The sequence below is a fragment of the Leptosomus discolor genome, chromosome 7 (assembly GCF_034619465.1).
Source record: "Leptosomus discolor isolate bLepDis1 chromosome 7, bLepDis1.hap2, whole genome shotgun sequence".
NCBI classification, from domain to species: domain Eukaryota; kingdom Metazoa; phylum Chordata; class Aves; order Leptosomiformes; family Leptosomidae; genus Leptosomus; species Leptosomus discolor.
In genome coordinates this window covers 27950589-27964891 of record NC_141397.1, presented here as the reverse complement: position 1 = coordinate 27964891, position 14303 = coordinate 27950589, and the positions used below count along the sequence as shown (strand labels likewise).

Here is a 14303-nt window from a genome sequence, read left to right as displayed (position 1 = left end):
GGGAATCCTCAGATTTTAACTTTTGCACAGCAAGTCACTTGGAAAAGTACATAGACACCTGTCGCTTTGAGAAGCCTCACTTTTCCCTAAGACAGTGAACACAAACAATAAGCTGCATTCTTCAAACAGCTACAACAACCAGTCCTAAAATTCCTAATCTCTCCTCACATCTTTCCCTGCCCCAGCAATTTTGCTTTTTGTGTTTGAGAGGCAACAAGAACTGTTACATACATCTTTATGCAAACTGAGAAACAGCAAAAGGTTACAGAATTTGGAAACACTGGCTAAGTGAACAAAGAAATAATGAAACAAAGCCAAGGCTCCCAAGAGTTATTTTCTGGGCTCATCGGAAGGAAATGCAGCTAGCAAGTTGGAAACCTGAAATCCTGAAGCCAAGGCTTTCCTGAGATAAGGTTCCAAAACGAAAGTTCTGCAAACGTCTCGGTGAACTCGTGCCAGGATTTAGAGCAGCTGCATATCAAAGGTAAGTTTCTTGGGCAGAAGAAAATATAGATGGCAGAATGAAAAACGAACCTAGAGAGAAGTTACAGGGCATCTGTACAATATAAAGGTATATATTGACAAAAGGCAGTTGTCAACAGCTATCTTTTGCCTGTGCTTACTGGAGCTGCAAAGAAAGAGAGGAAAGAAGAAGAGAGACAATGAAGGAAAGAAGAGGAATTAAATCAGGCTCACCAATTGTAAAGCTATAGCCATCGATGCTGAAAGTAGCACTCCGGCATTTTTTAAATCCTTCCTTTCTGCTGCTTGGCTCTGTCATGATCCTGCCAGCTTGTACTTTCAGCAGCAGCCTGTCTCTCCCCCCGTGGAAGCAGAGCGCTCGAGCTCACTCTTAGCTGCCCTTGACTATGTGCCTGTGACAGCACACGCACCCAGCCTCACACATCTCCCGGCGCGGGGAGCCGAATCCAAATAACATGCACCCAGCAGCTTTCTCCTCCCCCAAACACTCTGGCTGGCATGTTACCGACATGCCTACTCAGGGTTTAACAACTGGTTAGAGGCTCTGGTATCTAAACCAGCAGTCAATTAGTGCAAGACTACCGAGTCAGTAAGCCAGCTGTATCTGTCAAATCTCTGTGTAGGAGTCAGCAAACAATTAAAAAAAGATGAAGGGTTAGATTTTGCTGGGATCTACCCACTGACACTCCTTGTATTCCCTGCTATGAGGCAGCCCCTGCTCCTGTGGCTCCCCTTGCTCATGGGGATTTCTGACTTGAAGCAAATCGTGCTCAGATTTCAGCCCTGCAAATACAAGCAGCGTGTTTTAATCATTCAAGATATAATGAATCAACCCAAGATACAGTACACCATCTATCATATACTACTTATACTAACGGTAAGTCTCTGGAAGCACAACTGGCAGCAGAACACCAGAGATTATCAGTAAGTAGAACATAAGTGACTGTGGGAAAACAACAAAAGTAATTTAGCAGTAACGATGATAAACTGAGCAAAATGTATGCGCACAAGCACACACACACACACAAGTCTTCCAAGCTCTTTGTCCTCTTGGTGGTTCATCACATGGTTTGTAAACTCCTCTCTGCAGTTTTTTTACCCAATAATGTTTAAAAATTTGATTCAGAGTGCTTGCAGCGATCTGCTGAAAAAGGCAGGCAGATCATCCCTATCCTATGAACAGACCACACAGAGTCAAGGCTGGCAAAGTTTTCACAGAAGGCTAGCAGCAAGCCAAGGTTTTATAAATAGGTATCCAAGAAAACACTGTCAATATCTTAATGATCCCAGTTCACATAAAACTATGCAATCCTTTTCTTTTTTCCTGTAGTGTGTGTTAATATAGAAACATGCTACTGAAGTGCTCTGATTTTTCAGGTTCCCAAGCATAAACGTAAATTCCAGGTAAATTCATCAGGTTTTGCATCGTTCTGGGTGGAAACCACATTGAAACACTGAGTTTCAGGAAGACTGCTATCAAAATAATAGCTGAGACACGGTTTGCTAAAAGCTTGCCCAACACACATCAAAAGGTTTACAAAATATCAGCAAACCTGGTCTGTGTTTAAGGTATAAACTTCAACCCTACCTTGGTTTCTAAACAAAAGCTGAAGTCACATAGAAACATTGCACTTTTAAAATCCTCTCTCTTCAGAGATGAAAGAGAGTCATTACTGAACTCCAGCAGTCAATTTAAATTTCACATAGTTCTAGCCCAGTGACGAGCCTCAGCCAAACAGACCTTTTTTGTTAACAATTTTTTAATGATTTGAGTGCTCGATAGTACAAGGCAAGTTCATTAAGAAAAAAGCTGTTAGTAGTGAGGGGGTTTTGGTTTTGTTTTTTACAGGAAGGAGGACCTGGTCTTCCAGGTTTCTTGCCCTTTTGAGACTGAAGTGTGAAATAATAACTACTTAGATATAACATTTCCATAACTTCACCTGCAATTATTTTTTGACCTCAGCAGGGTAGGCACAGCTCAGGAATTTAAAAGAGTTGCTGCTATAAAGGCAGCCACTGAAATGAAGAATTCCCAAGCTGTTTACTGGGCTCCATCATGTAGCTGCCTCTCCCAAACAGTGCAGAAAAACAGTCTGAGTATAAAGTGTTTCTAAGGAATTATTTTCTCTGTCACTGGTTATATAGGTCACAAAAGCACTAATGCTCTGCCAAAGAACGGAAAAGCATAGAGAATTATTCACGCTATATCTAGAAAGCACAAAGTTAAATGTTATCTAAAGGGAAGGTAAACATTGGAACTGTCAGGGTTTGGGGGTTTTTTAAATTTATTTGATGACACTGTTTTTTCCCTTAAGCCATGAAGCATTGATTCATGAAGAAAAATTGTTGGAAGATACCAGTGAAGATCATGAAGTTTCAGTCAAGTATCTTAGTTCCAGGAGAAACTTTCTTCCCAAAAAAAGACAGGCAGACGCAGCCTCGCTTGCTCCCTGGCTTGCACTGTATACTCGTGTAGGAAGCAAGAGGGTTGTATTAGCATTTCTCTTTTCAGGAGAATATCTAGATCACCAAACCGCTGCCATGTTGCTCATTTCTGATCTCCTTCACTGGGCCTGCAGCCACTTTGTACAGATTGCCAATGAGAAAATGACTGGGCCATTCAGCAGCTGTGCACACCTGCGTTACCTTACAACGATACCTTGTTCAAGCCCCAACAAATACCAATTCAAATAATGGTAATAATTTGCAAAGCTTACTTAGGTCAAAATGAACAACTCCCCCAGGAAGAGTAAAGACACTTAGCAGGGCAGAGTGATCAAATAAGGCCAGAAGCCAGACCTCCCGCATCCCTGGAGAGGGCCCTACACTGGCTGTTTGCAGAGGGATGCTCTCGCCCTTCAGAACTGCAGAGGTGCTCACCTCAGGGTGAAAAGGGAAAGGGTTTGACCTGCAAGTTGTTCAAGAAGGAAAGAGTTTCTTCCCAGCTCTAGTAAAAAATTAATCTGGCTGCTCCAAGACTTACCAAATGGTATCAGTAACTTGATACCTGATCCCATCTGATTCTTTGCATTTTGCTGCTCAGCTCTCGGCTAGATTTCAGGTCTGCCATTTACATTCTGCTTTCCCAAACAATCTCTACAGATTCACTCAGGGTACAGTACATTTTCTACCTTCCACTGCCCAGCAGTACCAATATAGATTGTTAGGCAGTTCCTGTGGCTGCAGTTCAGTGCTGTGTACAGCGATCCATGTATGTCATTTGTAAACCACCTGGGGATCCTTTGAGATAAAAAGCACAGTGTGAATTGAAAATATTTATTATTATTGCTGTAAACAGACTAGAGTATCCATGGTAACATTTAATTTGCCAACACATAAACCAGCAGCTACTTTAATATTTTCCCTTTACTTTTCAGTGTGTAGAAGAGTTTGCATGTTTTCAGGAAGTTTATTTTAATGAAAGACCATATCAAATTAAACCAAATATCCATTCAACCTGCCATCCTCCAAGATACATGCTAGAGGAAGTTGTGAAAAAACAGCCACCCATAACAGATATGCAACACTGACTTCCTATCCCTAGGCTGTCTGTTTCTGCCCTGCAGCATAAAAAGGCATATTATTTATGTAAATTCGTCTCAGCAAGACTGGAAGATTTTTAATCGTGGTTTATATCCAAATACTTTCCCAAGCATAAACTTTGAAAAAATCAATTGCATTGAGAAACACCTCTATGTATCAGCTCAAAGGCACGACTTGTTATTTCAGTGCTATATCCTCTGGCTCTTGTAGTGTGAGAAAGGGAAAATAAAAGCATTAAGTAAAATCCTAGTCTCACGGAAGTCAAGGACAAAACTCCCACTCACTTCAGCAGGGCTGGAGCTCTGTCCTCCTGGTTTTCCATACCTGCACTCCTGTTGACTCAGTTCCTAACACAATCAAGTTTCACAGGAGCAGTGATGAATTTAGAGCTCGGGCATCCATATGCTTTTGTAGTACCTGTCACTGAAGTTAGCAGAACTAGAATCTCTGAATTGTTATCTTTCCAGAAATGTCTCAGGTATCCTAAATCAACAGACAACTTCATTTTGATTATTAAGAAAAAAAAAATGCAGCCGTACTGGGTCGGACCAAAGGTCCATTGAACCCAGTGTCCTATATCCCACTCTGTATCGTATCTCCGTCATTGCCCAAAAATGGATGCTAGAAAAGTGATAAAGATGCTAAAAATTATCAAGAACAAGGCAGGCCAGACATCCAACCACCACCAGCTTGGGCATCTCCTGAGCCAGCTATGCTTTCTGTATGTCTATAAACAGCCAAAAGTTTTCTGTTCAATCAATTTAAACCCTCAGCACCCTCAGCATCCTTGGGCAGGAAGGTCCACAGCTTAACAAAACCTTGCATGAAGACTTCTTGCTTTGTTTTGAACCTTTCTCCTTCTCGCTATGCAGTTGCTCTTTAGACCAATACTCACTTTGATAACACTATCAATTCTGAAGCCTTCTGGATGTGAATCCAAAGGGGAGGAGTGGTTACGTGGATGGCAGAGAGTTTCCCAGCATGCAGGATTTCTAGTGGTAAAGAACCCCTGAGACTGCAGGTTCTGGTGAGAGTGGAACACAGAAGCACCAGGCAGATCCTGCCTTTGAAAATTGTTCAGAACACCTTATTTCCACAAACTTCAATTGAATCAATTTTACAAGCAGATATTCTTCAGAGAAGTTTTAGAGGGCTCTCTCATCACTGGTGTCAGTGTCACCTGAAAACATTTAACATCCCAAAGAAGAGCTCAGCACTTTTCAGGACAGGGCATGATGCACCAAGAAGTGACAGTCTCTGAAGAAAATCTCTTCCAGATTCAGAGGAGAAATTAAGCTGAAGTCCCCTTCGGTGCTTGGTATATTTCTCACAAGCAACAACACAGTTATGTACTGCGTGTTGTTTATGGAGAGATGGCATTCTTCCCTGAAAGCTTCTTTGTTTTACCGTTTCCTAGAAGCACTCCATCTGCACATTATGACGATTTTATCAGACATTGTCACTGTCAGCAATATCCACTATATTTAAGTTATTTTTAGGCATGACAGCCAGAATGCAATATGACTTTTTAACGCTTGGCTGTTGTGATGCTTTCTGCTTGCTTCAAGCTTTACCATCTTTTTTCTTACCAAACACTGACAAAAGGAACAGTCTCCAGTGTGCTGGAGTATTGCCTTGGTTTATGCTATTTTATATTTCCCAATATAAAGTCATTTTGTGTTATTTAAAGTGACTTGCCACCATGGGTGATAATCCAAATGCATCTAATAAATTCCAGGCACAGAAAAGGAAAAAAAAACCTCTAAAATTATTTTGAGCTTGGGCTTCATCTTAACTATTTCAAGCAGCTCTACAACTCAGAGGAAATGCATTGTTTTCTTTAGAAACACAGGAGGAATCTATACCATCTAATTTTAGGCACCTAGCTGAGTTGCCTACATGAGGAATCCTGAGGCTCCCCCTGCAGTAAGCAGGTGACCCCAAAGGTGAGTCAGAGCTCCTAAAATCTGAATTGCTCTCTGGAGAAGTTCTTTTTCTCCTTAAAGGACCAAGAGATCCGGAGGCATCTAAACTCTGGAAGAGGTAGCTTAGCGAGGAGACTAAAGTGGAGCAGCAGGATCCTTGGCAATAGCTTACATTTTCTCCAGATTACCTGCAGACAGTAACATGGTAAATCGCGATCCTCTTCCAACTAGACGCAATACGCTATCTACAGCAAAGCCCATCTTTTGTGAAGTGCCCAGGAAAAATGCAATATTAACAAAGTTCCATATGACATAGCTTTCCAGTGCAGCTCGTAATTGGGCAAAACTAAGTGGTGAAGGCGCATCTGGTCTGGACATTTGCAAAGTTAAATGATGGGAAAGAGGCTGTAGCAGAAAAGGAGAACATGAAGGCTTTGAAAGACCCCTGTAAATACATCTACCCCCATGTATTTCCTTCACACACTAACTTGTGTAGTGTGTCCCTAGCTAGTAGTCCCTAGCACCATGAAAGCCAACAGCATCCCTGCCTCTGGGTGTAGTTCCACTTTTTAAACAAGATTTTTCTCCTTGTTTGTTCGGGTATTTTAAACAAATGATAGAATTTCAACAGCAAACATTTTTAATGCTCTAATTCCACTCTTGTCTAAACAGTGCTGCTGACCAGATTTTGTTTGTCTTTGTTTTAATTTGATTTTTAGTCTCATTTTGCACATTACTGTAGTATGATTCTCCAGTGTAATATGAATCTCCATATTACAGCAGCCATTCAATCAAAATCAGAACCAATAAAAATTATACTATTACACAACAAAATAAAGCTTGGGGTAACAGTGTTAAAAACAGGTTGCAAAAGAATTAATGCTACACAATTTTACTATATACATGTGATGGGAACACACATGCTCCCAACAGCATTCCTGGGACTATCCCACAATTAAAACAATACTGAAAGACTTTATTTTCTACCTTGTTAGAGAGAGATTTCTGACCCTCATGGCACTTGTACCATAATTTACTTCGTTGGTGGATTTGCCTTTGTTCCTTTCCTGCTAACCCTCTTGAAAAGTTACCACAGAGTGGAACAGCAGTGACCAGTTAGTGCATGCATCCAAATCATTGCTTCCCATTTGATTCCCTGGCAGGCATCATTCTCCCTGATGATCTGGGCTGTGGCCAGTCAAATCATGAAAGCCATTATTTGGTTTCCAAGTCACTCATTATACTACTAGTGGGCTTTGCATTGCTTGGATTTCTTGCTTCTCTTCTCTGTCTTCTGCAAGGTTAAAGATATTTTGTTGTGCTAAAGGAATCCACAGACATGCTTTATCTATGATGTGAAGATCTTGACAGCATGCTACAATAGACAGAGCAAGGAAGTAGATCTTTTGATGGTGCAAACCAGTGGGACTTTGCCAGATTGAGCAAAGCTGCCCTAGCTCTTAAGATCAAAATCTACTCCTTCCCTTCCAGCCTGGAGGGGAAGCTGAGCTGCATGCTTGAACAGCTTCTTAACAGCCAATGTCCTGAATGCCAGCCTCCTCATACCAGTATTTGGCTTTTAATGTACTGTTGTTCCACATGGTAATAGTAGATTAACCACGTACCTCCCAAAGGAGTTGAGAGCTTTGCTTTTCCCTATTTTTTATATACGTTGTGTATATACTTGCTTTTACCTGTATTGCATATGTTACTTCTGGCTAGATTTTACACTTTATCATTTCCAGACCACAATTTGAATTAAAGCATTTGAGTTATCATGAGAGCTGCATTCTTCAAATTACCTAAAAACATTAAAAAGCACCCAGGTAAAAATGACAACCTAATGTGTGCTCCAAACCACTCCCTCCCCGAGCCAGCTGCTCCTTCTTCAATCATACCCACACAAGTAAGTAAAGCAGGCAACAACTCCAACTTCTCTTAGCAGGTATCCAAAACCAGACGGCCTGCTACAGCCACACAGTTCCTAAACCCAAGCTTTTTTGGACAGATCAAAGTGTCCTTGATGCTAAACGAACGTAGCCTATATCCTATTGCAGAACTGGCTATTGTCCTTGTTGATACAGATATACTCGAATAAATGGAAATTGAGCCTCAGAAGGTGGTTCAAAATGTACACACAACACACACCCCCACACACCAGGCGAGCACAAACACCCTTTTTACCACATACAGTATATTAGTGGCTGTTTTGCCCTATCTCTTGAGAGACGGGCAGCACAAAGCTGCCTTGTCCCTGGAAGAATTAAATCAGCAGATACTACTCTGAAAGGGAAGGGAGCAGAAGAAGGGGTTTCCACACTACCTGCTTCAGGAATATAACACTAAGTGCCAAATTTAAGTGCACAGTCACTCTGCGTTCCCTGTATAGTTAACAGCAGGATGGAGGCCATGCCACAGGGAATGAGCGTTAGGTACCAGACCTACCGTCATTACGTACATAGCAGATTTACTTATATTTCAAAACTAATCAATTTACTGCTCTGATCAAGCTGCTGAACTGTTAAAACCTAGGTTCCCATAAGGAACACTTCAATCATCAGCATACTCAAGCTAGTGAAGAGAAGAAGCTTCTTTTGAATTATACAGAGTGTAAGCTAATTTTTTATTGTTAATCAAAAGTCAGAAAGTCAACAAGCATATTTTCCATGGTTAGAATTCCATTTCTGTCTACATCTATAACACTTACGAGATTTCCATTTACCTTACTGCTTTAATCCGTTTTTTTTAGATTATATGAAATGTGAGCATACTGAGAATTGCCAGCTAGAAATTTTTTATACATATAAAGCCACACCTTCCTAAAAAGTCCAAAGCAGCAAAACTAGCTCAAATATGTCATATACTACTTTAAGAGACCCAGCACATATTATCATTCCATTTGGACACCCTCTGCCCTTTACTTTCTACTCTGGGCTGCAACTGGTAGCTTTCATCCCGAGACCTTGAGCTGTTAGCAAACTACCTTTGCAGAAAGTGGGAAGCTTAGAGAGCAATTCATTTCATTTAAATTCCAGCTATTTTAAATGCAGGTCTCCAGCCTAAGCTAATCAGGCAAACACCTTCTATAATCAAGGAAAAGGCATATGTACCGCCAGAGGTGGAGTCATTCTACACTGAGTTTTAGTTTCAATACAGAAAAAGCTTAGCTGACTAGCTTATGCAAGCTGACTAGCTTATGCATGTGCCTTAAAATTGGGTGTGTGGTCATAGAAGAGCTGAATTCTACCCTGAATTGTTAAGTACCAGAGGAGGTCAGAGTAATTTATTCACTTGCAAATTAGAAATAGTAAGCACCGCTTTGCTGGCTCCTTCAGGATTGCTGCCCCAGTGACCAGGTAGGAGTTTGGGTGGCCCATGCCCACATAGTAAGGGCTCTCCCCCCATAGCTTGCTCAAAGCCTGGCAATGTCAAATCAAGTGGACAGCTGCCCCCATATACCTACTTCCTATGGGCATCTCATTCCCAGCCCACTCAGAAGGGCCAAGAGCAGAGAAGGTATTGCCTGCAAACCACCTAAACCACCAAATACTTTCAGGCATGAAAACTGTTCTCTGAGTTAGGGCGTACCAATGGCATAAAAACTAGAGCAAGTTCCCAGCTGTCAACAGTACCATGCAGATACTAAGGTGTGGCTGAACAGAACTGCTACTCATGAGATCGCCACTACCACACTCTTCACGGAAGAGAAGAATTTACCCACATGCAACCAAGCCATCAGATAACCTGCACACACACCTCATCCCCATAACCTGAATGACTTTGGAAGAAGAGACAAGGGGAATCAGACTAGTGGCTGGGCAAAGAAACAGACATCTTGGGCCATGGATGCAGCAGTGTGTCAGGAGCACTGTTTTTTTGTTGTGCCTACACACACACAAACATGTGGTGGTATTACTAGAGTTTGTGGCAGGGGAGCAAGGAAGTAGGTGGATTTTTTAAAAAAAAACCATTTGGTTTCGTTCTGCACATGAACGTGATAAGGCAGTCTGACTCCTTCATGTAACCTTGTCACAGTTCATTCTTTAATAAAATGGTGCTTTACCATTTTTCTGCCCTCAGGCTCAATTTCCGTGCTAAGAGTACCCAGACCATGTAATTGCACAGTAATATAAGAACTGGTAAGGATCATCAGATCCACAACCTCACAGTCGCAGTCAGCAAACATAAAGACATTTAGTTCATGAGATTTCTGCCCCTCTAACTCTGCACACCCCAAATCACTCAACAACCTCACAACCCAAATTAAGCTACAGGCCTTCAACACACAATATGCCAGAGATGAATAGTGACAGAGATCAAGGGTAGGACACCTAAGGCAGCAGCAAAACTTTGAGCCCCTGTACCAGTAGGACCTTTGAAAGGTGGAAATTCCCAGAATATTCAGGTAAGCAGACCCCTCTCCACATTTCAAGGGATGGAGAAAAAATGAACAGGCGAATAAGTATACAAGCACAGCAATGGTCCTCACTAATCTCACCCAAGGGAAAAATTCTTCCTGAGCCCCAGCTCTGCGTATGGGTTTAACACAGAATGCAAAGCAGCAGAGAGATTTTTCCATTATCATTAAGAACTGTTATTTTAGTTTAATTGTACCTATGCTTACAGCAAGTATCCGCAAACAAACTCGTGTCTTAGGAAGAGCAGAATCCATAGTAACTAAGTACACATTCCAGACAGGTGGTACATGAGGCAATTAGCCTTGGCAATTAGCTAGAAAGAGAGAATTTTGTATTGTTTTGCTGATATATACTTGGCATATATTGTTGCTGATAAGACGACAGACTCGAGCAATCTCTTTTGATAGCCCCTGCCTGATAGCAGAATACCAACACCAAGCACTCACACAGAGCCAGCAGACTATGAAGAGTAATGCAGGAAGAAATTAGTTTCTTTTAGGTTCACACAGCCTTTGCACACCTTAGGCAAAGCAGGTGATTTAGGCCAGAAAAAAGAGTTGTTTATAACCTCTCAGTTTGAAAGGGCACATTTATTTCATATTTATTTTTTATTTTTACACATCTGCAGTCATTTTAAAAGGACGATGTATAAACAGGTCACCAAGTCTAGCAAAGGAGGGAAGACTTTAAATGTTCAGCTGTGAATCATTAACAGTTGGACATGAATACAAGGATTTATTTTACTTTCATGTGTATTTTCTAATGCCATTTTTAAAGAATTGTATGTTTCTGCATTCTCTTCCATGTAGTACTAATATTGCCTTCCATCTATGAATAGAGCCATAAAAGTACTCTTTTGTATGAAGAATAGACTTTTCACAATAATAACTTCAGGAAGTTAAAAGAATCTTCAGAAAAAGACTGACAGTGATTGACTGACCTCCATCTTTGTGAAAGTGAAGATGGAACAGATTGATTTAATGGAGTGAAGGTGAGTGAGTAGAAACATGAGGGTGTGGAGGCCTAATGAAGTTACAGAGCATCAGGACCCTGGGAGCACTAAAAATTCTTAACAGCCCTGATCAGCCCCACCTGGGATGTTCCCCTACACCCTTTGCCCAGGGCCCCAGCCTGAACTTTGCTGTAGGTGGCCTGGCCCTGGTTCTGTCTTCCAGGTGGACCTGGGACCTCTGCTGCAGCCTTCTCTTCAGCTGCATCATCTGCTGCTCCCAGCCAGACCCTGGACCAGGCTCATCTTCTCACTCATTGCCAGCCCCCAGCTCTGCCCACCTGGTTCAGATCCCAGAAGAACAGCACCCCATGGGTGAGCACACAGCCTGTGCCAGGGTCACCCACAGCTCCTGCGGTGCCTGCCCCTAGGGAGCAGCCAGCCCTCACTGCTCCCTGGCACAGAAACAGAGTCTTGTGCAAGCATATACACTATAAAGATAAATGTGAAAAGAAAGTGCTTGAGATCTTTCAAGGTAGGAAGAAAAGGAAGGAACGCTAGACTCCTTTTTAAATGTCCATCATACAGATGCATTGCATCCACTTTCCTCCCAAATGACCCTACTAATGCACTTTCTTTTCACAGTAATTATCACATTGGTCATACCATCAGATGTGTCAAGAGAAAGACCAGGGCCTGAGCCAATTAGGCTTAGAGCTACCACAGGATGCAAGACTGCAAAGAGGTTCAATCCACCTCAGCTTTTCCTATGATCTTTGCTTCTCTTCTTGCAAGAGACTGAAAAATTGTGCAGAGAGATAAAAATCCAAAATACTTTTTGTAAAGCTCAGGCAAGCTTTTGTAATTGCCGAAGAATGAACTTGTTGCCTTATTTTTCATGTGTACAAATTCTGGGTCAACTATTGAAGGAAATAGTAACAAACGAGTTAAAAAAAAATAATTTCATAACAGTAAACAAACTATTAAAAGATAAAACTGATAAACACTAACAACCCCCACAGATCCCAGCAGCATGAGTTTTGAACCGCTTTGGGACCCAAGCACACACAGAAGTGCATGTAAAGATAAGACATTTCTGCTAAAGGATTAACCAGCATCAAGATAGAAAATTTGGTTTTATTCCATTTTTCTCATGCATTCACAAAAGCCACCTGCTTTGGGACTTGCTAAAATACTTCCTTAGTCATAAAAATATGCTTTTGGGAAAAAAAACCCCACTGAATCTAATTACTCTAAGGATTGTTAGAATATGAACAATATATGTTAGCAACTGTTTAGTAAATATCTCACCCTTCTGTTAGATTAGTAACAAGCTCCAGTCTTGAGTTCAGGACAGATCTTTTTATCAGAAACATGACTAAAATCTGAACTGAGAGACCACAAACTCATAAAACATGCGCTTTGAATATTAGGCAAAAAGTTGTTCTGATCAATTTACTTGAAAAAACCTTTAAGAAATAGTAAAATCCTGAAAGTTAGTGGAATTGAGTCTTGTATTTCTGTATATGCACCTTAAATGTAGCTTGATAAATCTTTGCAGCAATTCAGGAAAAACACCTTTATTTAAGAGGCAACCTGGTCTCTCTTTGATGCCTTTCATAGTAAGTAATTATTATGTATGCCTTGCTGTACAACCCCATTCAAAGCAGAAAGTAAAATCTCCCACAAAGAACAGTGTATTTCCATCAACTAGTCATAAATATGACAGAATACAATTAGCAGTGTTTTCCCTAGTCAAGGCTCTTAACAAAACTGCTCTCTAGCCCAATGCACCTGAATACTTTGCCACAAGCAGCAAATTCAGATCTCTCAAGTTTCTTTCCAACATCCTCCTGTTGGGCTATATGGACTCCCTGGTGCACAAGGTGACAGGATGAGGGAGAGCCTCTGGGATCTGGCTTCTGGTGACAAGTGCCTCCCAGCAGCATCATTTTAAGCTCTGGGCCCTGCTGAGCAAGGTGGCCCTGGGACAGCCCCTTTCTCCTCCTTCATGACTCCAGGCACCAGCTGCAACTGGCCAAGGGGCTGCACAGCTCCTGCTTCCTCCTGATGCATGAGACCACAAGAGTGAAGGAAGGCGGAGGTGCTGGGCTGCAGGCACAGGAGGGGCAGTCCCTCCCTGCCAGAAACAGGATGCAGAAATTCAACAGGTTTGTCATGACATCAGCATCATTTTTTTTTGTGCAACAGCACACAGATAACCCTTAAAATAACACATACAGGCTAGTGAATACGCTTCATGAAAAGTAGCAACTGTATTTCCTCACCTGTATGTCACAAAGCCTATATGGCTAATGTTCGTTTTCCTTATAAGTTCAGCAGTAGTTATTAACCCTCAAGGTTTGTGTTCATGATTTACTGCGTTTTCTTCCCATGCCTTTGAACCCGGTCTGTGCAGCTGAAGAGCCACAGTTCCCTCTCTTGCCACCCAGCAGCTCCTCAGGGCAAAGGAGTACCTGGGGAAGTCAGCTGACCAAGTTATTTATTTGACAAGCATCACAATATATTTACCCTTGTTTCACCCAACTTGCAGAACTGGGGGAACATCTATGGACTTCTGAATTTCAGGGGTGTTGTCCATTGTGCAACAAGGAGCAGGCAGCACTCATCTGCCACAGATTCATAGCAGCATGAACATTTCTCATTACTAACGCCCTGCCAGCCAGCACCTTCCACTGCCATCTTCCGAAGCACTCCTTGGTTGCCAAGTCAACTTGTTCAGCAATATTTAAGAATAAGGTGTTTAAGAAACAGAACCAGCAATAACAGGTTCAACAGTGTGCTGCTGCTGCAAAAGGCTTCTGTTTGGCATCTCAGATGCAACACCTCCAGGCAGAATGCAACACCCAAAGTGATTCTTAGACCATCAGATATGCAGATGTCTAACCCGGGCCAGACTTAAAAATAAGATTACACAGGCAGGGCAGCACAAAAGTGTGAAACTAAAAGAAAGGTAAAAAGGGA

At 41.7% G+C, this 14303-nt stretch overlaps 1 protein-coding gene across 1 annotated transcript in view; it reads right to left on the bottom strand.

Annotated features, from left to right (window-relative positions):
* PDE1C (phosphodiesterase 1C) overlaps window positions 1–781 on the bottom strand; it is a 308568-nt gene extending 307787 nt beyond the window's left edge. Inside the window, exon 1 of the mRNA XM_086467641.1 lies at window positions 697–781. Coding sequence (XP_086323767.1) covers window positions 697–781 — 85 coding nt within the window. The remainder of the gene's footprint in view (window positions 1–696) is intronic.
* Window positions 782–14303: the final 13522 nt, after the last annotated feature.